Source organism: Castanea sativa, chromosome 11, assembly GCF_040712315.1.
Source record: "Castanea sativa cultivar Marrone di Chiusa Pesio chromosome 11, ASM4071231v1".
Classification (NCBI taxonomy): Eukaryota; Viridiplantae; Streptophyta; class Magnoliopsida; order Fagales; family Fagaceae; genus Castanea; species Castanea sativa.
In genome coordinates, this window is record NC_134023.1 from 51,152,398 (window position 1) to 51,177,482 (window position 25,085).

The 25,085-nt window shown below is 40.1% G+C and overlaps 1 protein-coding gene across 1 annotated transcript; it reads left to right on the top strand.

Moving 5' to 3' along the window:
* Window positions 1-13,290: 13,290 nt before the first annotated feature.
* On the top strand, window positions 13,291-24,699 carry LOC142615703 (protein ARABIDILLO 1). Its single transcript, XM_075788468.1, has 12 exons — window positions 13,291-15,542; window positions 15,758-15,916; window positions 16,000-16,080; window positions 16,199-16,330; window positions 17,401-17,528; window positions 18,275-18,362; window positions 19,306-19,400; window positions 21,304-21,367; window positions 21,485-21,660; window positions 22,713-22,934; window positions 23,799-23,883; window positions 24,069-24,699. Exons 1-12 carry the CDS (start codon window positions 14,193-14,195, stop codon window positions 24,243-24,245), a joined length of 2,757 nt encoding a protein of 918 aa, XP_075644583.1. The 5' UTR covers window positions 13,291-14,192; the 3' UTR covers window positions 24,246-24,699.
* Window positions 24,700-25,085: the final 386 nt, after the last annotated feature.

The window sequence follows — 25,085 nt, forward strand, 5'->3', positions numbered from 1 at the left end:
TAATTTGAACATATCACTAAAACTACTTTTTTACCTCACCAATAACAACCTGTAACAACCTGTTACTTAGAATTTGTTTTGAAAATGTTGTGGACATCGCATTTCTCATATTAAATACCGCATAATCTAATTTTCAAGGAAAATAAATTTTAATTTTCTTGGGTATAACAAATTATTGTTAGTGACCTTTAGTTTAATTGGCTTTGGTGTTCTTATTGGAAACATTTAAAATTTAAATTCCTCTCACCCGCTTAAAATTGGATAAAATTTGGCTACAAAATTGAATTGGCCTTAGGCTACAACCAATGATAGGAAGATGGCATATGTTCACTTACTAAATCATGCTTAAGTGATTGTATACAATTATTTTAAGTGAGTCCTATTGTTGGTTGTAGCCTTTATAGCCAAACTTTGTCCCTTAAAATTGATATTAAAAAAAAAAAAACATTGATAGCTTAATATGCATAGATAACCAATGAACTAATTGTAATAACATTTTGTGCATATCTTTGTATAAATTATCTAAATAGAATGTTTTTTTTTTGGATGAAAAATAGAATGTATTTTGAATGGCCAGACTAAGTCATCTAACATATGAATTCTATGTAAGACCTCTCCTAGGATTACTATTGTAGGAGCATAATAGATTCTCCAATTTCAAAAGAAACGATGATGCTTGCCTATAAGACTGCCCTTCACATTATATAGACATAGGAACAAGTAGTCCACATACTAGAAGGCCTATTTTAAATTTGATAGTAAGTTAAACATTTGTTTGGGAGTTTGTAAAGGAATGAAAATAAAATTATTATAAAAGAATAGAAAGGAAATGTGTAAGTGCACAATTGCGCCTGGACCCAAAAACACACGTGGGCTTAGGCCCAATGAGCCTTAAACAATTAAATTTGTAGAGTGTGGGCTCGCAATCTAGTTTTGTGATGTTCGAAACTCGATGAACAGGCTAGAATGTTACAGTATTTGCAAACAATAGACAAATAGGGTAAAATGAACCTCCTCGGACGTAAGCCGAGGACAATTTATATATTATTTCTCTCTCTTCTTTCAAAGTTTACAGTCCTCTATATTTGTCTAGCCACCCCCCTTTTTCTTTACTCTCTTCCCTCCTTAAATACTTCTTCTTCTTCCCTCTTTATCTACGTGTAACGCAAATTACCCTATTAGACACCTGTCCCATCCACCACCCTCTGGAAGTCTTCAAATGATAGCAAGAAGGCTGACTTCTACTATTCATGGGTCATTTCCCCATTAATGCGGCCAGGGAGGTAGGTGCAGGGTCTTTAATGTGGAGGTAGCAGCCTTTTTCTAAGATATTTCTTTCACCCCGTGGTGTCTAGAGGGTATTTAGATCCCCCTTTTAACCAACAGTTCGTCCAGAACACTGCCTTGATCTTTTTGGCGAATCCCAGGGTCATCGCGGGTCCGTCCAAGGAGAGATTTATCCTCGGACGAATCCTCAGACTCTCGACTCATGGGCCGACTTAGGTCATTTTAGTCCCCACAATAGCCCCTCAAAACTTTATTTTTCCTCATCCGAGGAGAAAAATAGGGTTTTGATTCGACCAGAGCTCCCTTCACACGTTTCGTACATCACCATGCGTGTGGGGGTTGTTTCATTCCTAGAAAATGTCGTTTGGCGCTTCGATTTCCAGAACGCGCACATTTATGACCGTAAGTTACACCCTGTTCCCACGTTCAACGGTGAGATGAATATCCAACGGTCCTTGTCACCTCCTGAAAATTTGGGTGGGACGCATCCAATTTCGAGGCCGCCTCCCGCACGTCATAACGCCTGAAAATCTGCGCCTTCATTCATTTCTTCAGAATTCTATCACATCAGAGCATCAGTCATCATCTTTTCTCTCCAGAAACCCGTGGAAACTCGCATAACTACAAACTCGTAAGTCCTTACTTTCTCTACTTTTTTCTCCTCGGATTCTGTCCTCGGCTTCCTTCTTAACCACATTCCTTCTTGAAGCTTGCCCTTTCCTTTCTCTTAGATGGGTAGATTTAAGTGTTTAGTTGATACCGCCACTGGGATGGAAGGCTTTAGGGCCAAATACCATATTCCTAATGACGTGGGTTTGAAATACTGTCCGGCGGAAGCCGTAGGTGGTTCTAGGAAGACGAGAGAGGTCATTATCCCCATGATTGCCTTCATAGAAGGTGGGATGACCCTCCCTATGAGAAGCGTAACTAGGGAATACCTTCGCAATCACAGGTTGTGCCCAGACCAGTGCGCACCCAATGTATTTAGGGTCTTAGGAAGTGTCGACGCTCTAAATGAGCAGATGGGCTTGAACCTTACTTGGCATGATGTTGTCTTCATGTATGAGTGCCACAAACTTAGAAACGTAGGTTATTACATTAAATCCTGGTCTAGTGTAGTTAGGTTAATTTCTTGTCTGCCCAAGTCTAATAAAGGCATGAAGGACGACTACCTCATCGCCTCAGGCAACTGGCACGACTGCCCTCACTGCCCAATCGTATGGGGAGACCTAGGTGTGGTTCTTTAGGAGTTAATTTCTCTACCCCGAACTTTAATCTCAAAATGTTCTAATATTTATTTCCTTTTACACATTGTCCATTTCGATTTCTCATATGCATTGCAAATCTGACCATACTTGGCTACTTTGGTATTCTTTCTTGTAGATAAACAACTCGTGCGCCCCCGTCTGAGCCACTGCAACGTTGCTGACTTAAACCGTGTACTGCGCTTAGAAGTGTTTATGAGTGAAGATCTGCAACTTAGAGCGGCTCACCTAATACTAGGGTACGACCCAATATCCTTGGATTTTCAGGAGATAGAGAACGTGATTATCGCGGGGGATAGGAGGCGTAAGAGAATAAACGTAGCAAGGCCGTACTTTCTTGCCGACCACGACATCCCCGACGACCTTAACACCATCCTATACACGTGACCCATCGCGGCGATCCCTCTCTCGACGCACTCTCAAGCAACTGCTGTTTCGGAGGAGCAAGTGTCCTCTTCGCACACGTTGGACGACGAGATAGACCAGTTTCAGCTCGAGGACTTTGAAAGACCCTGAGGAAACCAGTTTGTCGTGCTCTCTGACGAGGAAGATGAGCCCGCCGAGGCCTTCGGAGTTGCAGGTTTAATAGTTACCCAGCCTGACGACGATTCCGAGGAGGAAGAAATGGAAGTGCTTCAAGGCCTTCTAACTAAGAGAGGCGAGAAAGTCGCCCAAAAAAGAGTGGGAGGGTCCCAAGTTCCTCCGTCCTTGCCACCTCCCCCTCCTCTAGCAGATCTTAAACCTCCGGTTGAGGATCCCAAGAAGAAAAGAAAGGGGGAGGCCGAGGAGGCTGGTGGCGAAAAACAGAAGAAGCCAAGACAGCAGCCACAACAAGCTCAGTAGCAGAAACTAGACAAGGGCAAGAGACGTGCTCGTTCAGTTGAAAGTGGGGAAATTAGAGATATGGCCGAAGTGCGTCGAGCACCGGCTACCTGGTCTCCTGATTTGATATTGGACGGAGCACCAATCTCTTGCCAGTCCAGCATTAGGGCATTCCAACAAGGCCACACCCACCACCTGGCCGAGGCGTTGGAACGTCCCCTTCTGCTGCCCAAGGATATGGATGCCTTGGAAAAAATGAGCCAGCCTCAGCTGTTCCTTTCTTTAAAAAGGGAATTGGCCCTGGTAAGTTTCACTTATGAATATTTCATTTTCATAATACCAGATTATTAGTAAGTATATTTCTTGCATTTAACTCTCTGATACTTTGTCACAGGCCATTCAAGAGGTCTTTGCCGTCGAGAAATTTGTGGAGGATTCTCGGAAGAAGGTCGGAATGGAGCAGGAGATTCGGCTGACTGAAAAGTCTCTAGGCCAAGCCCTTGCAGAAAATGAGAAACTCTCCTCTCAGCTGGCCAACTTAAAAAGAGAAAGAGACGGTGCTGAGGCCAGCTTGAGAACGATGAGGACTCAAGTGGAGGGGCAGCGCAAGCTTCTCCATCAAAAGGATGATGAGCTCACCAACGCATAGAAGGAACGCTCTGACTTGGAGAAGGAGCTTGCGCAGATAAAGAAGGAAGCTCACACCTTCAAGGAGTCATTGGAGGCTGCGAAGAAGGCTAGCTACAAGGAAGGGGTGACGGCGACAGAAGACCAGTTGACAGAGGCGTTCGCGGCCTTGTGCCGAGAATACTGTCAGCAGGTCTAGGGCGAAGCCTTAAACGCAGCAGGGGTTCCTCCAGCTTCCGAGCTGAGGAAGCCTGAGAACGTTTGGCTTCCCCTTGACATACAGGAGATAGATGAGGCTCCTACTGTCGCACCTGCCCCTAAGACAGCCACTTCTGCTCCCTCTCCTGCGATTCCTGAACCCATTCCGGATCCTACAGAACATACACGTTCCAATAAAGAGAAGGAAGGGTGTGGAGGTGCCGAGAAGGACTCAAGCCAAAGCGTGGAGCCCACTGTCCCTCCAACAACTACAACAGACAAAGGGAAATAAGTCATGTCTGCCTTTGAGTTGGAGCTGAAAAACACTGAGGCTACCAGCACTTCTCAGCAAGACCCCCTCCAAAAGTTTAAGGCCGAGCCTAGGGCTTTTCTCTCTTTGTAATTAAGATTTTGCATGTAATGTATGCCAGAATAATTAATGAAAGACAGTTTCATTTGATTTTCATTTGACTTGTATTTATTTTATCTTTGTGTTTGCCATAAGAATTCCTCTCAAACTATATCTTATGAGTATATCAAGCACGAAGTAATAACGAACGCCTAACAGGCTAACTTAACTTTTTGCTAACATTTGAAAAGTAAAGTGTTCAAGAACCTACCAAAAACAAACTTGGTTTAGATGATAAGTAGTGCCACACTTTGCAAACCCATGTGATACTTAGAATTTGTAACTTGGAATGCTAATTTTAGTAAAGTGTGGGGTCCGAGGATCCTATCTTACCAAATTTCTGCTTGATACTTAAAGATGTATGACTTAAAATTCTATTTAAACATGATTTTGTTTAACAAATGATAAGATATCCATTTCCACAAGGTATGTGGTCCGAGGACCATACTTAACCAATTTTCTGTTTGATATTTAAGAACATATCAATTTCCACAAGGTATGTGGTCCGTGGACCATGCACTACCAAGTTTCTGTTTAATATTTAAAAACATATCAATTTCCACAAGGTATGTGGTCCGAGGACCATGCACTACCAAGTTTCTGTTTGATATTTAAGAACATATCAATTTCCACAAGGTATGTGGTCTGAGGACCATGCATTACCCAGTTTCTGTTTGATATTTAAGAACATATCAATTTCCACAAGGTATGTGGTCCGAGGACCATGCATTACCAAGTTTCTGTTTGATATTGTAGAACATATCAATTTTCACAAGGTATGTGGTCTGAGGACCATGCATTACCAAGTTTCTGTTTGATATTTAAGAACATATCAATTTCCACAAGGTATGTGGTCCGAGGACCATGCATTACCAAGTTTCTGTTTGCTATTTTAGAACATATTAATTTCTACAAGGTATGTGGTCCGAGGACCATACATTACCAAGTTTTTGTTTGATATTTTAGAACATATCAATTTCCACAAGGTATGTGGTCCGAGGACCATGCATTACCAAGTTTCTGTTTGATATTTTGAGAGTCGTAATTGATAAGCCCATATACATTTATAATTTAAACCATAAACGACAAAAGTGCCTTTTATTAATAATAATACCTTCGAAGGTTGTTTACATTCCACGGGCGTTGTACAACTTTTTCATCTAGATCAGCTAGTCGATATGACCCTATGCCTGCTACAGAAATAATCCGATATGGTCCTTCCCAGTTCGGTCCTAATTTACCCCAAGCTGGGTTTCCAGCAATACCTACAACTTTTCTCAGAACCAGATCCCCAGGCGCGAGTGGCTTGAGCTTCACATGGCCATCATACCCTCGTTTAAGCTTCTACTAATAATAAGCCATTTGGACCATAGTTGTCTCTCACCGTTCCTCAACTAAATCTAGGCTCTTCTCCAAGAGGCCGTTGTTATTTTCTGGGCTAAAAGTACTCGTCCTCAATGTGGGGAAACCAGACTCTAAAGGTATCACTGTCTCGGCCCCACAAGTCATAGAGAATGGCGTTTCTCCTGTGGATATGCGCGGTGTAGTTCGATACATCCATAGAACGTGTGGTAGTTCTTTTACCCATCTGCCCTTCACATCGTCTAGCATTTTCTTGAGTCCACTAACTATAACCTTGTTAACGGCCTCGGCTTGCCCGTTTCGCTGAGGATAAGCTGGAGTGGAGTATCTATTTATGATACCCATGTCACCACAATATTTCCTGAAAGCTCTACTATCAAATTGAACGCCATTGTCCGAAATGAATGTATGTGGTACCCCAAATCTAGTGATGATGTTTTTCCAGATGAACTTCTTGGAATCGATGTCCCTAATATTTGCCAAGGGCTCAGCCTCTACCCACTTGGTGAAGTAGTCGGTCCCCACAAGCAGCCACCTTTTATTTCCTACAGCCCTCGAAAATGGTCCTACTATGTCCAATCCCCATTGAGTGAAAGGCCAAGGACTGGAGAGAGGATTAAGGACTTCTCCAAGCTGATGAATGTTAGGAGCGAACTTTTGGCATTGGTCACACTTTCTTGCATAGTCTTGAGCTTCCCTTTGCATATTGGGCCACCAATATCCTTGAGTCAAGGCCCTATGAGTAAGGGACCATCCCCCAGTATGGCTCCCACAAATTCCCTCATGCATTTCTTCTAAAAGCGCCTCCATTGATTCGGGGTGCACGCATAACAAATATGGCCCGGAGAAGGATCGTTTGTACAATTTCTGATCCTCGGACAACCAGCAACGCGGTGCCTTTCGAAGGATTTTGTCTGCTTCAGACTTGTCCTCTAGGAGAATGTCGTTTTTTAGAAAAGATATCACAGGGTCGATCCAACTAGGTCCAGGCTTTACTAAATGGATCCGGGCTGCACTAACAGTGGTAAAAGCTAGCTCTAGCAAATCTTCGACAAGGATAATCCTAGGCAAACCCAGAACCGAGGACGTCGCCAAGGTAGCCAAAGAATTTGCATGTGTATTTCCACTTCTAGAAACGTGAGACAAGATAAAGGAATCGAACTTAGATTGTAAACGTTTGACCTCGGTCAAGTATTCTTGCATTTTTGGGTCCCTAGCCTCCATGGTCCCCGTCACCTGGCCGACCACTAACTGAGAATCCGAGAGCATGTGAACTTCCTTTCCGCCCATCCTATGTACCATGTTCATGCCGACCAAGACTGCTTCGTACTCGGCCTCATTATTAGTAGCCAAGAACGCCAACCTTAGGGATTTTTCGAAGACAATCCCTTCGGGGGATACCAGGACGAGTCCGATGCCAGACCCTCTCTGGTTAGCTGCCCCATTAACGGATATGTTCCAACTGATTTCTCATCCATGTGTGATTCCTTCAAAGTTTCTTCCAACAATGGTTCAGCAAACTCTACCACCAAATCTGCAAGAACCTGACCCTTCACCGAGGTACGTGGCATGTATTTGATGTCAAAGGCTCCCAAAATAGTTCCCCATTTAGCCATCCTTCCAGAGTAGTCGGCACTATGCAACACTGACTTGAGAGACAGTTGGGTCAAAACTACAACAGTGTGGGACTGAAAATAATGAGGAAGCCTCCGCGTGGCATGAACTACGGCTAGAAGTGCTTTCTCAAAAAGTAGGTAACGCACCTCGGCGTCATTCAACGTCTTGCTGACGTAGTAGACCGGTCTTTGTACCCCACCGTCGTCCCTTATGAGGACTAGGCTGACCGCATGGACGGCCACTGCCAGATACGCAAATAGGACCTCATCTACTTCAGGCCGAGACATAATGGGTGGCTAGAAAAGATATTCCTTAAGTTGTTGGAAGGCTACAATGCACTCCTCGAACCATTGGAACCCTTTCCATTTATTCAACAGTTGGAAGAAAGGCCGGCATCGGTCAGCTGACCGCGAAATGAACCTGCTGAGAGCAGCGATCATCCCGGTTAATTTCTGAACTTCCTTTGGATTCCGAGGTGGCTGTAAGGTTTGAATGGCTCTGACCTGTGCCGGATTCACCTCTATCCCTCTATGAGTAACCATATAACCCAAGAACTTCCCAGAACTCACACCAAAAGAACACTTTGAGGCTTTAAGATGCAACCTGTACTTTCTAAGTACCTGAAAAGTGGCATCCAAATCTTTCACATGCGCAGATATTGTTTTACTCTTCACTACCATGTCATCCACGTATATCTCAATGGTCTTTCCAAGCTGCGATTCAAACATTCTGGTCATCATCCTTTGGTAAGTAGCCCCAGCATTCTTCAATCCGAATGACATTACTTTATAGTGATAATTTTCTGTTGGAGTAACAAAGGCAATTTTCTCCTGATCCTCTGTCGCCAGTGGAATTTGGTGATAACCCTAGAAAGCATCCAAAAAACTCATCCGTGGATGTCCGACCGTGGCGTCCACTAGCTGGTCAATGCGCAGCATTGGGAACGAGTCCTTTGGGCAGGCTTTGTTTAAATCTGTAAAGTCTACACATACTCGCCATTTTCCATTTTTCTTTTTGACCACAACCGTATGCGCCAACCACTCCGGATAAAAAACTTCCTTAATAGCCCCAGCCTTCTTGAGCTTAAGCACTTCCTCCTTAACGGCTTCGGAATGCTCCTTGGAGGAACGCCGAGGGGGATGCCTTCTAGGAGGAATAGCGGGATTGACGTTCAAATGATGACAAATGAAGCTTGGGTCAACACCCGGAGCCTCGTAGGGGTCCCAAGCAAAAACATCGATGTTGTTCTTTAAAAACTTCACCAATTCCATCTTCTCTTGGTGTGGTAAACATACCCCAACCTGGAAGAACCTTTCGGGATCATCCGATATCAGAAAATTCTCCAGGTCTTCGCATATGGCCTCCTCTACTGTCACCACGTCGGGCACATCCAGAGTCGTTAATTGCTATAAGTCTTTCGTAGCCGAGGTCGAGGACTGCGCTTCGGTCTGATGCAGCACTGCGGCCGATATGCATTGCTTGGCCACCAATTGGCTGTCGAGAATCTCTTCAATGCACTCCCCCGAAGGGAACTTAACCTTAACATGCAAGGTGGAAGAAACAACTCCCAGAGCGTGCAACTAGGGCCGGGCAAGGATGGCTGTGTATGGGGAATATGCATCGACCACAATAAAATCCACCTCAACCGTCTCCGAGCCAGATTGCACGGGCAACCGAATCTGTCCCTTTGGTATAACGGTCTTCCCTTCAAAACTTATTAACGGTAAGTCGTAAGGGGTGAGGTCCTCCAATTTCAACTTCAGCCCCTTAAACAAGTCAGGATACATGATATCCGCGCCGCTGTCTTGATCAATCATCACATTTTTTACATCATAATTCCCTATCCTCAAAGTGACCACTAGGGCGTCGTCATGGGGTTGGATGGTCCCAGCCTTATCTTCCTCTGAAAATCCCAAGACGGGCACATTCAACTTCAATCTCTTCGGCCTAGAGCCCCCCTCCTCGGCTTGGGAGTGCGAAACCGCCATCACCCTGGTAGGATATGAGCCCGTCCTGCCAGGCGTAGCGAAGATAACGTTGATCATTCCCAAAGGAGGCCGAGATGAATTATTCCTTTGATTATTCGAGCCAGACTGACTGCCTTATCCGCTAGGTTGGTACAGGTGCTGCTTTAATTTTCCTTCGCTGACAAGCTGCTTCAAGTGGTTCTAGAGGGTCCGACAGTTCTCGGTAGTATGACCCACGTCTCGATGGTACTGACAAAAGAGATTCTGATTCCTCTTGGCAGGATCCCCCGCCATCTTACCAGGCCATCTGAAGTAGGGTTCCTTACGGACCTTCTCCAGTAGCTGGTGCACCGGTTCTTGAAATACAGTATTAACTGTCTGAGGTGCTGCTGAGCCCAACTGCACGGAGTAATCTCTCCTCGGCTTGTTGTTGTGATATCTGTCCGACCTGAAATCCCTTCTCTCTTGCGGGATAACCTTCGCCTTACCCTTCCCCTGCTGTTAGTCTTCCTCGACCCTTTTGTATTCGTCAATATGGTCCATGAGGCGACGTACACTCCATACGGGTTTCTTAGTCAAGGACTTCCTCAAGTCATGATCGGTTGGAAGACCTACTTTAAAAGTATCGATCGCCACCTCGTCAAAATCACCGTCTACCTTGTTAAACATCTCCCAATACTTGTCGGAGTATGCTTTCAACGTCTCGCCCTCCTTCATAGCCATAGACAATAGCGAGTCTAACGGTCGAGGAACTCTGCTGCATGTAATAAACCGTGACGCGAATGCTCTAGTCGGTTCCCCGAACGAACCTACAGACCTAGATTTAAGACCGTTGAACCACCTCATAGCAACAGGTCCTAAGCTAGAAGGGAAGACTTTGCACATCAGGGTCTCATTGTGAGAATGCACTGCCATTCTCTGGTTAAAGTGGCTCACATGTTCCACCGGGTCAGTCCGGCCGTTATAGATGGTGAATGTGGGCTGGGTGAACCTTCTAGGGAGTCTTCCATTCTCAATCCTACGTGAGAATGGTGATTTGGAGAGCTGGTGCAACGCCCGGCTCAGAGCATCGTTCTCCAAGCCCCTAGAGGGGAGCTTCTTGTGCCTATGACCTGGTGGGCCATCCTCCTCACAAGAGGATGTTTTGCTGGGGGGCGACCATGACCTTGAACTGTAACTACTTCCCCGGGATCTCCCTGAAGAAGGACTAGATGAGGATGGCGAATGCCTCCGTCTGACGTGGCGTAACTTTCTCTTAAGATGATTAATCTCCTTCTGCATGGCTTGGGCACCATTTTCATGGGTGGTACTGTCTCCTCCACCGTGAGTATGACTCGCTCTAGGATACTCGGTGTGAACGCTGCCCTCTCGATCCCTCCGGCGCTCAAGACGCTCGAAAAGATCCTCAGGTTGCGATCCCTGAGATTCCACACGGTGTGAGCCTAAGCCTGCCATGGTGTTCCAGTTCCTTTAACACTAGATTCCCACAGACGGCGCCAATTGTAAGTGCACAATTGCGCCTGGACCCAAAAACACACGTGGGCTCAGGCCCAATGAGCCTTAAACAATTAAATTTGTAGAGTGTGGGCTCGCAATCTAGTTTTGTGATATTCGAAACTCGATGAACATGCTAGAATGTTACAGTATTTGCAAACAATAGACAAATAGGGTAAAATGAACCTCCTCGGACGTAAGCCGAGGACAATTTATATATTATTTCTCTCTCTTCTTTCAAAGGTTACAGTCCTCTATATTTGTCTAGCCACCCCCATTTTTCTTTACTCTCTTCCCTCCTTAAATACTTCTTCTTCTTCCCTCTTTATCTACGTGTAACGCAAATTACCCTATTAGACACTTGTTTCATCCATCACCCTCTGGAAGTCTTCAAATGATAGCAAGAAGGCTGACTTCTACTATTCAGGGGTCATTTTCCTATTAATGCGGCCAGGGAGGTAGGTGCATGGTCTTTAATGTGGAGGTAGCAGCCTTTTTCTAAGATATTTCTTTCACCCCGTGGTGTCTAGAGAGTATTTAGATCCCCTTTTTAACCAACAGTTCGTCCAGAACACTGCCTTGATCTTTTTGGTGAATCCCAGGGTCATCGCGGGTCTGTCCGAGGAGAGATTCGTCCTCGGACGAATCCTCAGACTCTCGACTCATGGGCCGACTTAGGTCCTTTTAGTCCCCACAAAATGAATGGAATGAAATTTATTCAAGTAAGGGAAATGAAAGGAAAGGAATGGAATTGAATTAACTAATCTTGTTTGGATGTTTTAAAATAAAGGAATGGAAAAGAATAGAAGGTAAGTAATTATGTTTGGGAGTAACTTAGAGGAAAATGAATGAAATAATTTAATGACAATATTTCTATTAGATTGTTATTTTTAAATAAAGGGTTGAATATATAAAAGTATTTTTGAAATTTTAGTAAAAGATTCATTAAATCTAATTTCATTCCCTCAACTTCCTTCCAATTTTAGTGGGAATGAAAATTTGAGATTTTGAGGAAATAAAGAGAAATATGTGTTCCTCCTACTCATTCCATTCACTCTCACTTAAATTTCCAAACAAGGAAATGAACTTTTCATTCGTTCTGTTAAAACTTCCAAATAAGGGAATAAAAGTAATACTCTAAAATTAATATTTTCATTAATTTCTATTCCATTCATTTCTCTCCTCCCAAACTAATTGTAATTTTCAATTTCTAATAGACTTATCTTTTTCGTGTGTGTGTGTGTGTGTGTGTACACACACTATGGAAGACATTTTCTAAAATTTTATAACAAGTAGATGCATTGCAAGAGAATAATCGATTTTAGTAGCATTAGAATTAAATATTCTATATTGGATTTCTTATTGCTTTTGTTATTAAATCGCCGATTATACCTTTCCATACATGGTTACCAGACACCCATGGAGAGGCACATTACAGTACTTGTATGCTTTTAGCCGGAATCTTAGTAAAAATGGGAGCGTATGAGTTGGTTCTAATCAATACGGGCTGTTTATTCCTTCGTCTTCATATACTCGCTATGGTACGAAAAACAAGTCAAAATGTACCAATTTTTAATAGTGGATATATCTTGGTTAATTACATTACAAGATGTTTTTCCATACTTCTTCTCCATCCAAAAACCGTTATTATATATTGGTAGAGAAAAAAACAAAGGGTGACGACCTTTTTCATAAACCACTCTTAACTCTGGTCCCCTAATCTTTAATTTGCATTAATAAACGTACAACCATAAATTCCTTAACTAAAATTTGTAGTAGATTAATTTGCATAGGTAACTCAACCAAGTTTATAACAAGATAAATATAGGTGTGAAAATCAATAAATCAAACTTGAATATAACAATGCGGTGCAGTTTTGTTCTCCCACCCAAAAAAACACAAATTTTTTTTTAAAAAAACCCAAAAATAAAACTTGAACATAACAACTAAACGTAACTCGAAGCTTGAGTTTGATTCAAACTTGGTAACAATGTAAACTAAACAAAAATTTAAATAATTTAATCCTCGATTAGCCTCGATTCACTTACATTACCAAATATCTCATCTTTTTGTTTTTGGGGTTTTAAATCTTGTGGTAATTTTTTTTTCCTGCCTAATTCTAACCTCTCTAAGAAAAAGAAAAAAAGAAAAAAGTGTTGTACAAAAATCCCAAAGACACAAACTAGCACATGTGGTATTGGTACTTATATGAGCTGATGTTCAAATCACCGTAGATATATTGTTTGTACAATGGTGATGGAGTTAAGAGAAAAAAATTGAGAATATAAGGTTGCTCGCTCGCTGATGATGAGCTGTAGGTTCACACCGTTCCTTCTCTCGCTGACCCTTCTCTTCTTCTCACATCAATGCTGTAATTCTCTTCCCCAATCCCACATATAAAAACTCTCTCTCTCTCTCTCTCTCTTTCGCTCTCTCTCTTGGTGTACAAGCACAGAGCACAAGCAACAACAAAAAACAACAAAGAAAAAGAGAAAAAAACATATATACATAGGCTATAGGGGGAGAGGGGGAGACAATATATGCTATGAGGGTTTGGTTTTGCTCTCTCTCTGTCTGAAGAACCCAACTGACTGAATTCTCTTCTACCCTTTTCACAGCTTTGTCTCCTCTCTCCCTCTCTCTATTTTCTCTATCATCCATTGAAGCTCCATTGAAGCTATAGCTGCTTCAATGTAATTCTGTTAAGAGGTTTTTCAATATCATCATCAAGCTTGGAGCTTTTTAGGGGTTTGCCCACAAACCCATGTAGCTTTAGCTCTCAGGTTTGACAAATAATCATTGATTTTCCTCCTGTATTGAATTTATGATTCTGGATTCTGTTGGGTATTGGATATAGGTGGTGTTGCTCAAATTGTTGCTTTTGTTGAATGTTATGAATCTTTTGAAATACATGAGATATATGCTTACAATTTCATTGCTTGTTTGAGTATTAGGGTTTTTGAGGTGAAAAGGGTATTGGTTTTTTGGTGTGTTTGTGTTCCTTAAGTGGTTTTAGGAATTGGGTATCTGAGTTTAATGGTATATGTTTCTGGGTCGGACTTGGTTACTTCGCTGATTATAAGATTGGGGCATTTGAGGTTGATTAGTGTATTAGTATCTGGGTTTGTGTTAATTGATTGAGATATGAGTCGTAGGGTGCGGCGGAAGGTGGCGAAAAAAGGGAAGGAGAAGATTGTTTTGCAGGGTTATCCTGATGTAGAAGATGATGTTTTGGATTTAGAGAGACAAGAGGATGTAGATTGGACTAGCCTGCCTGATGATACAGTGATTCAGTTGTTTTCGTGTCTAAATTATCGTGACCGGGCAAGCTTATCGTCTACCTGCAAGACATGGAGGCATCTAGGAATTTCTCCTTGTTTGTGGTACTCTTTGGATCTACGTGCACACAAATGTGATGCTGTTATGGCAGCTTCACTTGCTCTTAGATGTGTGAATCTTCAGAAGCTTAGGTTTCGTGGTGCAGAGTCTGCTGATGCGATAATACATCTTCAAGCTAGGAATTTGCGTGAAATAAGTGGTGATTACTGCAGGAAAATAACTGATGCGACTCTTTCTGTGATTGTGGCTCGACATGAGGCACTTGAAAGCCTCCAGCTTGGGCCAGATTTCTGTGAAAGGATCAGTAGTGATGCTATAAAAGCAATAGCATTTTGTTGTTCTAAATTGAAAAAGCTTCGCCTTTCAGGAATTAGGGATGTTCATGGTGATTCCCTTAATGCTTTGGCTAAGCATTGTCCAAATTTGACTGATATAGGGTTCATAGACTGTCTCAATGTTGATGAGATGGCTCTGGGAAATGTAGTATCAGTTCGTTTCCTCTCTGTTGCTGGGACTTCAAATATGAAGTGGGGTGTGGTTTCGCATCTCTGGCATAAGCTGCCAAACTTGACTGGGTTAGATGTTTCAAGAACCGATATTGGTCCAACTGCTGTTTCGAGGTTATTATCATCATCACAGAGCTTGAAGGTTTTGTGTGCCTTGAATTGTCCAGTTCTTGAAGAAGATGCTAATTTGTCTGCCAATAAAAATAAAGGAAAATTGCTACTTGCCCTTTTTACTGAAATTTTCAAAGGAATAGCTTCTTTATTTGTCGATACAACGAACAAAGGGAAAAATGTGTTTTTGGATTGGAGGAATTCAAAGAATAAGGACAAAAACTTGGATGAAATCATGAATTGGCTAGAGTGGATCCTATCCCATACACTTTTGCGTATTGCTGAGAGCAATCAACACGGTTTGGATAATTTCTGGCTCAAGCAAGGTGCAGCGCTGCTGCTCAGTTTAATGCAGAGCTCACAAGAGGATGTTCAAGAAAGGGCAGCTACTGGACTTGCAACATTTGTTGTCATTGATGATGAAAATGCCAGCATAGATGGTAAAAGGGCCGAAGCAGTCATGAAAGATGGTGGCATACGCCTCCTTCTGGACTTAGCAAAATCTTGGCGGGAAGGGCTTCAGTCAGAGGCTGCAAAGGTAAATCTATTTATAAAATTATGAGCCATCTTATTTTTAATAGGTCTAATTCAGTTTCGATCTAAAAAGATGGGTTGGGTAGATTTTGATGAGATACACTTGATACAATGTATACATAATCATTCTTTGGTTATTTCATTATCTTACTACATTTTTGAGCTTGATTGCTAGGTTAAGTTTTTATTCCTTCTTTCCCCTACATTTTTATTGTGTAGGCTATAGCAAATTTGTCTGTGAATGCGAATGTTGCAAAAGCGGTTGCGGAAGAAGGAGGAATCAATATTCTCGCTGGTTTGGCAAGGTCCATGAATAGACTGGTTGCTGAAGAAGCTGCTGGAGGACTATGGAATCTTTCTGTTGGGGAAGAGCACAAGGTTTGATTTTTGGAATTCATTCTCTCATTTTATGGCATATACTCAAAACTTATAGTCCTAAATACATAAGGGTTCCTTATTAGGGTGCCATCGCTGAAGCTGGAGGAGTAAAAGCTTTAGTTGATCTTATATTCAAATGGTCCACTGGTGGTGAAGGAGTCCTGGTAGGTTCCTTTAATGTCATGCTTTCTTTTTGTCCCTTTTATGTCATTCTTGATTTTCTTCCATAAGCTTGGAAGTTTCTGTTTCATGATGGCTTGGTTTACATTTGTATTTTTTCAGGAACGTGCAGCTGGTGCATTGGCAAATTTGGCAGCTGATGACAAGTGTAGCACAGAGGTTGCAGTAGCAGGCGGTGTACATGCTTTGGTTATGCTTGCTCGTAATTGCAAATTTGATGGAGTGCAAGAGCAGGTACTTTTTTCATTAGTAGGATAGAATATCCCAAACAAGCACATTGGCATTTCTCTAAGCAGTATATATCTGGTAGATCTGACTTGTCAATCAAAGTACAGGATTTAAAGTAGCTTGCTTTCAATAAATCTAAGGGTTTATCATTTAGAATGATTTGGTAGCTTTTCACTTATCAAAAAAAAAAAAAAAAAAGATTTGGTAGCTTTTCAATTTCATTTCGTTTAAAAATTTTATTATAATTTTGGTCAGTAGTATGATGAGGTAGCTTTTGTCTGGTAAGCTGGGTCATCTGATTTTACGTTACTTTTATACTCAACATGATACAACTCTTCATGATATTTTTATGAATGATCAAAATCTTTAGAAAAGGAAATAGGCCTCCAAATCTGGTCTCAGGACTCATGGATATGGTGGATTTTGTCTTTGAAACTTACCCCATAAAGTTTTAAGGTTGTGATGACCTGTGTCTCCCTCTGAACTAAGAATGTGCTACATTTTTTTTATCAATATACGTCTTTCCTAACTGGAATCAAAGAATTAGTAGATCTGTTCAACCGAAAAAGGAAATTATGGTGCTTGAAAATTGGTGTAGTCTGAGGTTCATGTGCAGTTCTATATTGAAATTTCATTTATGGTATAAGTTTATAGTGGGCAGGTTGCATCTTAGTGCAATGAGGAGGTTTCTTTATTTATTGTTTTCAGTAGTCATAAGTAATACTATTGTCTTATTTCACTCATGTTTTGTAACCCATCTTCCTCATCCTATAGGTATGACCATGTTTTCCTGTATTTTGATTTCTTTTGGGACTTGGCTATTGATTTATGCCTTGCTTGGGTAGAATGAGGTGGAGGTAACATCTTAAAATTGATGTTCGCTGTCATTGTAGTTATTAATATCTAATTTCATGTTTCAAATGGTTCTGTAATTTTATCTGGCATAATGGTCTTCCTTCAGTGAGATCCCATTGCTCTCTCTCTCCCTCTCCCTCTCCCTCTCCCTCTCCCTCCCTGCACATGCTTGCATGTGGCTTTGTTGCAAATTAATTAACTGCCCTCCTGGTATATACCAGGCTGCTCGTGCCTTGGCTAATTTGGCTGCTCATGGAGATAGCAACAATAATAATGCTGCCGTTGGACAAGAGGCAGGTGCTCTTGAAGCACTTGTTCAGCTTACACGTTCTCCTAATGAAGGTGTCAGGTAGTTTTCAATTTCTTCTGAATTCATATTTCTTAGTTAAGCTTCTCTACAGTTTCATAGCTGCATTTATTGGCGTCTATTTGATATGCTCTTGCAATCTATGATTAAAAGCATCTTTGTTATAGCTAAAGCTAATAGATTCATTCATCCATGGCTTCTAACTTATGTAATATTTATTTTTACATGTAGAAAGCTTCTTGACTAATGGCGATTCAGTTAATTGCCTGACTGAACAAGTTGGCACTACATATACTTCTAGCTGTTAAAACTTATCCCTTTGTGCTTAAAAGGAAAATAAAGGTGCCAGGGGGGTGGGGGCAGCTTGCTCCCATCTGTTTTTTTGGACAAGCATTTTGTATCATTGTTGTTGATCTTTGAAGCTGCATTTTCATTGCCTTATTCATTTATTTATTTGAAGGACTATGATTTCTAATGCAAAATGGAGAATGTACTGATCTTCATTTTTAAAATTTTAACAATTGAATCCACTGTAGCTGCCTTGATATGGAATTTGGATAACATAACCCCTTTCAGTCACCCAACAGATGCTAATCATGGATCTTACCAATTCACTGTTCAGTCTGTCTATGTTGATTAGCAATTATTGTCTGGGTACCAATCTTCTTCAAATTTTATATCGATAACTATATTGACTCAAACCTTTCTTATATGATTAAATCTACTTATATGCTATGTATGGTTTGCTTATGAGTTTTATATGATCCCTTTATTTGCTTGTCAAATAGGCAAGAAGCTGCTGGTGCATTGTGGAATTTATCATTTGATGACAGAAATCGAGAAGCAATTGCAGCAGCTGGTGGCGTTGAGGCCTTGGTATGATATTTACCTTGTTAAGTCCAAGTAGTTTTAGTTGGTGTACTCCTACATCGCTTTTTGCACAACTTCCTACAATAAGTAGTTCAAGAGGGAGTGCTTTATTTGATATGCTGTAGAAGAGGAGAATTCTTCAATGCCCATATAGAAAGTGCTTCTTAATTAGCTAGTGCTCTCAGTAATATAGGAAAAAGAAGATGAAGCCCTTCACCTGCATAAGTAGTTTCTTGTTACTATTTTCAACTGGAAATACCATTTCTTTGAATATAAAGCATGTATACGGTTCATGAACTACTTATCAAAAAAAAAAAAGGTTCATGAACTATAGGCTCCTGTTGTTGAAGTTGATATGTCAGAAATATGGAATAGTCGGCTGTACACCTTTTGAACTTTGATAGAAAGGTTTGATTTTTTCTGGGAATATGTGTTTCTTCTGTTTAGGTAGCAGCAGTCAAATTAAAGAAATAATCAACTAGTATAATTTTGTCCTAGTCAAGGAGAATTCACATTTAGAGAGGGAGAACAACCTCATAAAGTCTAAGCATGTATAATTGTGCATCAGTATGCTTACTGCGTGTGATACTTTAAATTTTATTTTGATGCAATTTCTTTTTTTCAGTCTTCTCAAACAATTAAGGATTATGTTGTTTAAGGATAATTGATTAGTGTTTACTTCATTAAATGTTTTAATTATTTACAATTACGTTCTTAAAACCTTTAATTTAATTTATGGTTAGCACTATTCTGCTCTAGTTGAACCAAGAAAATATCTGAAATTTGGTTAAGACAGTGACAAGTTGACAACCATCCTCCAACTGAACCAGATTGCTGAACTAGATTGCAAGTCTTTAGGGGCTTCTTGTGTATGCATCCTGTACATGAGATATCTCCTTGATTCTATTAAAATTTCAAAATTTATAAAAAATCTCCTTTGATAATTTAGGTTACTCTTGCACAATCCTGTTCAAATGCCTCCCCGGGTCTTCAAGAGAGGGCTGCCGGTGCTCTCTGGGGATTGTCAGTGTCCGAAGCCAACAGGTATGTGCTTGAGTTCATAAATTTTTCCTATAATTATCATCTCATTTGTGTTTACATATATGATCTCTAGACAAGCTTTTAATATAGGAACCACACTAAATGTTCTGTTTGATGCACCTAAAAACTATGCTAATGCAAAACTGACACAGCATTTGTTGCATGACTAACTACAATCTTGTCAGGGAGCAGGGACATTTAGAGCCACAAAATCACAAAGACGGATTGAGTGTAACCTAACGTAAAAAGTCTTGTTTGCAATAGCCACATTATGGAATTAATATGCAACACACAACTGTATATGTCTGAAAAAAATTAAAAAACCTGGTCCTGTGCAGTGCCTATCTCTTTGTTCTTTCCCTCCATTTTGGCCTGAAGAGAGGAGCTCAGTGCCTTACTTGAATGAGCTTTAAATGTTATGATGATTTTCTTGATACCTCATTTGCCTTTGCTGGAAAAATTGATGCAACCTACAGCTGTCAGTGGTTTGGATAAGAATCCTTGAGATTGCGTTTTGGTCAGATTAAAGGCGGTATAATTTTGGTAGGGTGTGAATTCATTATATCTATCCAACTTGGATCTGGTATATCATATACATTTTTTTTCTGAAGACTTATGCCATATACAATTAACTTGCAAGTAATCAAAAAATTGGTTTGCTTACTTCTCGGTGCATATAAGTATGTGCTTATGACACTATATTTGTAAAAGACTGATTTGGTAGGACGTCCTTGTGTTAAGAATAAGACTTTAAAGCCGATAACTTGGGATATTACTTCTGCAATTGGAATCATATGTGTGTGTGTATATATATATATATATTTGATAAGATTGGAATCATATTTAGCAGCATAAATTCTGCCAAATATGTGTCATTTTTTCTCTCTTAACGGCCCTAGACAAAGGCAAAATGCATTGGTTTTTCTAATTCAGAAACTTCAAGATTTTATCCTGATTTGCATCAATTTCCTTGGTTATACACATCATAGCTTTTATACAGAAAGCACAGTCAAACCACAGCTCAGGAATTTTTAAGTTGTTCCTTTTTCCTTTTTAAACAGTAGCACCGCTGCAGTTGGGCTGGAGTTCCTAAGATGGTCATACCAATTGAAAGAACAGTAGTTTATGTTGTATTCAGTAGTGGATTAAGTTGAGAAAGTAAAATGATATTCTTTCTCAATTATTTGATCCCATATGCAGCTTTTTCACAAGGCATTTCTCCCCAATCTCTGGGACTGCTTCTCAACCTTAGAGGCTGTTATGAGGAATATTGTATAAGATATGCTGGTAGTTGGGTCATATTGTATTTAGTGCCTAATATGTAACTAACTGATGAGTATTAGGGTTAATTACTTTTTAACTCTAAACCAATTTTTGTTTGACATGGTATTAGAGCCTAATGTAAACCATAAACCCACCACTGGAGATCATTACTGACAACACATACATAACAATCAACCATCGCCGACTACCCAGCCTCCACAATTAACCACTTCTGACCATAGTATATCACTAGTGACCACCCATAAACCATGCTCAATCACTGCAGACCATAACCGACCGCTGCTGATCATATATAAACCATCCTCAACCACCACTCACACTGATCAATCTTAGTTGATCACCACAACCACTGCCTGAACCATCATTGCAGCTATCCCCTCTCCGGCTGACAAACTCGAGCCCATAATGCCACTCTATTGACCGGCTGTTTTGGCCTTTACTTTGCCGGCTGTAGTGGCCTTTATTTTTTGTTGTTTTCAGTTGTGTCACACCGTTTCATCTCTATGGGTTAATTAATTTCTCTAAGTGTAGTCCAGAATTCCTTTTAGGTAAGATTGCATATTTATTCTTAATCTATGTTATATAAATACTAAAGTGATATATCTCCCTTGGTATTTGTTAGTGTTGCTATTGGTCGTGAAGGTGGTGTAGCACCTCTAATTGCATTGGCACGCTCTGAATCTGAGGTAAGCATTTTCTCTTCTTAGTCACCAATGTCCCTACAACAATATAATGTTCAACCTTTGTTTTAAGAATAAGTATGGCATACAAAATTGATGGTCTATTTTTTTTTTCCTTTTCAGGATGTCCATGAAACTGCTGCAGGAGCTCTTTGGAATCTTGCTTTTAATCCTGGTAATGCTCTCCGTATTGTGGAGGAAGGCGGAGTTCCTGCCTTAGTTCATCTTTGTTCTTCTTCGCTTTCAAAAATGGCACGATTCATGGCTGCATTAGCCTTGGCATACATGTTTGATGGGAGGTATTCATTTATCCCTGTGACAGATATGACGCATGTTCATAATTCTCATTCTATCTTTGTCAGCTTCTTTTAGATAGGCCTGTTATTTTGTTTCCATCTCTATTAGTGTTTTCCTCTTCTTTTTTGACTTCATAGTTTTTTCTTTGGATGAAATATTCTGTGTATCCTGGTCTATTTCTTTATTAGAAAACAAGGTTTGGCTTTGGAATTGCAAGTTACCGATATAAAAGCCAATCTAAAGCACCAATGCACAGATATTATGGTTATTTCTTTTTTTCTTTTTACCTTTTGAGTGGATATTGGAGAAATTTAAGTAGAGGGAGATAATGACAAATGATTGTTGAGTAGAACTTAGGACTAGCCTAGGAGAAGGATTTAAGAAGAAATTCCAGTAACAAACAAGATAAAAAATAAAATAATAATAGGGCTGAAGTTGGAACTATCAAATATCAATTTCTAGTCCCAAAGAATTAAAGAAATATTCAAATATGAAATTTCATGAAACAAATACGAAAAGGCTTTCTACAATGACTCAAAATGGCTATTTATAATAGCCTTTAGCAACAGTAGAATCACATAACAATCCAACTTCATTAAAAGACTCAAGACATAATAATAAATAAAATGTCACATATTGAACTAAAAGAAGATGAACTAGTTGGCCCTTCTCTCTCTCTTTTGGCTTAAATTTTCCTACATGACAAAGTTGTATAAAAAAATAAATAGTTAATCTTTACATTATATATAGAAGAGGACTTTAAGTTCTTTTGAATATCATGGCATTAATTGGAAAATTTTTCTTCCAAACTAGAGAGCCATGAGAAACTAGTAGCTTAATATGATTCTCTGTCACCTTCAATGAAATCTCATGTTGTTAGAATCATGACAGTTTCTTTTTGTATCTTGAAACCTAGTGTACTATTAAACCTAATTTCCCCCAAAATGAGGGTCAATCTGGTTTGTGGTTTAATCTTCATGTGAGTTATCTGCACTTATTTTGGAAGAATTAACTTGCATGTATATAAATTCTAATTTTTTTGTACTTTCTGCAGAATGGATGAATATGCTCTGGTAGGAACTTCATCAGAAAGCAGTTCGAAGAGTGTGAGTTTAGATGGGGCTAGAAGGATGGCTTTGAAGCACATTGAAGCGTTTGTCCTTACGTTTTCTGATCCACATGCATTTGCTGCTGCTGCTGCATCATCAGCCCCTGCAGCATTGTCACAAGTAACAGAAGGAGCTCGTATTCAAGAAGCAGGGCATTTGAGATGCAGGTTTCCCTTCTCTCTCTCTCTCTCTCTCTCTCTAGCAATATCACAAATTGTGGTTTCAATCCTGCTCTTCAATGATTAACTTAAGTTCTTCAAAAGTCAATTTAAGGTTATATGCCCTTATATGTCACCTCATGTTCTTGGATTTGGCTGCACTGACTTTTCAACCAATTCCACTCTGAACCAGTTTGATTTTCAACACCCCCCCCCCTCCCCCCTGCAGGGGTGAAAAAAGAAAAAAGAAATGGAAATAAAAAACTTCAAACCTGTTCATTATGTTCTTACCCATTTCTCATATGTTTTTTGTTTTATCTTCTGCATCTTGAGATGTTTACTCATCACTCATCCGTATCATAGTTGTTTCTTATATTACTTTTATGTATAGATTTTTTTTTTCTTTTTTTTTCTTTTTTTGTGTGTGATGTATTAGTTGTTTTTCCATTACATATTAGGAAGTAGCTGTAATGGTTTAAATAATGTGTGATAAAATTCAAAATACTGCCTTTTTTTTAAAGAGATTGACCTCTTGAGTATCTCTAGTTTGTTGGTCCTTCCTATTTCTTTAAATTATTTTTGAAACTTCATCAGTTGATGTTGGTTTATAGACCCATTTGCTGATCTTATTTCTGTAAACTCCTGCCGGAAGGTCATTTTGTGAACTAACGTTACTGTTGTTAGAAAGTCTGCCTTGCTGTGTTCTCTCTCTCTCTCCCCCCCCGATGTGTGAGTCATTCTTATAATGTTCTGCCTTGCCTGTCAATCGCCTCTCCCAAACCTGCAGAAGCAAGAGCCTAATGCACAGAATATAGCCTTTTATAATTTTCTTCTCTTCAGCTGATTTTTTGACCTTGATTTCATATTCCTCAGTGGAGCTGAAATTGGGAGATTTGTTGCCATGCTACGAAATCCATCATCTATACTCAAGGCATGTGCTGCATTTGCTCTTCTACAGGTAATTGTACACACTGATTCTCTCTCTCTCTCTCTCTCCTTACGGTGCCATGACCAAAGTCTTCATAGTAAACTATTTTTTTATTTTCTTTAATATTTGATAAAAAATTTCTTTTGGATGCAAATTCGACAAACATTGTTAAACTTATTAAAAGAAACTCCATTTTTGTCATATTTTAATTTCAGTTTACTATTCCTGGTGGCCGGCATGCTATGCACCATGCGAGCCTTATGCAGAATGCAGGAGCAGCACGAGTTCTGCGTGCTGCTGCCGCTGCAGCAACTGCCCCACTTGAAGCAAAAATATTTGCAAGAATTGTACTTCGCAACCTTGAGCATCACCACATGGAACCATCACTCTGAAGACTAATTCAGCTTTCAAATCACAATCAGTCTGGAGGCAATTTCGTATTTAGTTATGGAGGTTCCATGTACGGCTGTGCCAATTTCATATTTACTTATGGAGGTTCCATGTTTCAACAGCCGTATAATGCAACACAAGCACATTCTACTCTCTGTAAGCTCTATGTAAAAGAACCATACCATGTACTGTAGAACTGTGTTTAGTCTTTTTCCTTTCAGGCCCCATTCTTAGGCATTTAAAGTTGGTTTATTTAGGTTTGAGTGAGGTTTTTTTTACCCCTTTTTGTAACAAATCTTATTAAAGTTACTCTAGGTTGGGTATGGATCTAAGAACCATTACCTTGTCATATATATATATATTTTTTGTCTGTATTCTCTGTGACAAAATCATCCATATATCATATTATTTAAGAGCTGCTTTTAGACTTGCTAAGTCTTGGCTCATTTTACATAATCAATTTGGTGAGAATGGCATTGATGTTATTTGTTTTTTATTTTGTTGGTGTACATCATTGAATCAATGGACTGAGTCTGAGGCTGAGAGTGATTTTATATTAAGTTGTTTTAAATCAGTATTAGATTAGAAGATCAAGTTACATTCAAGATGTAATGTCTTGCATCATAACTCACATATTAGGTTTGTTTCAGTGTTGGATCATAGAGGTTACAAATAAAAAGCAAACCGCAGGGCAATGTGATTTGTAATTTTGATATACACATATTTGTTTTTCTGGGTCACATGGTGGTGAAAAAACCCACTAGAGGTCATTTTTTCATAATATTCACCACATTTCTCCAAGCTAGTCACTGATATACCTTGAAGGATAAGTCTTTCATGCG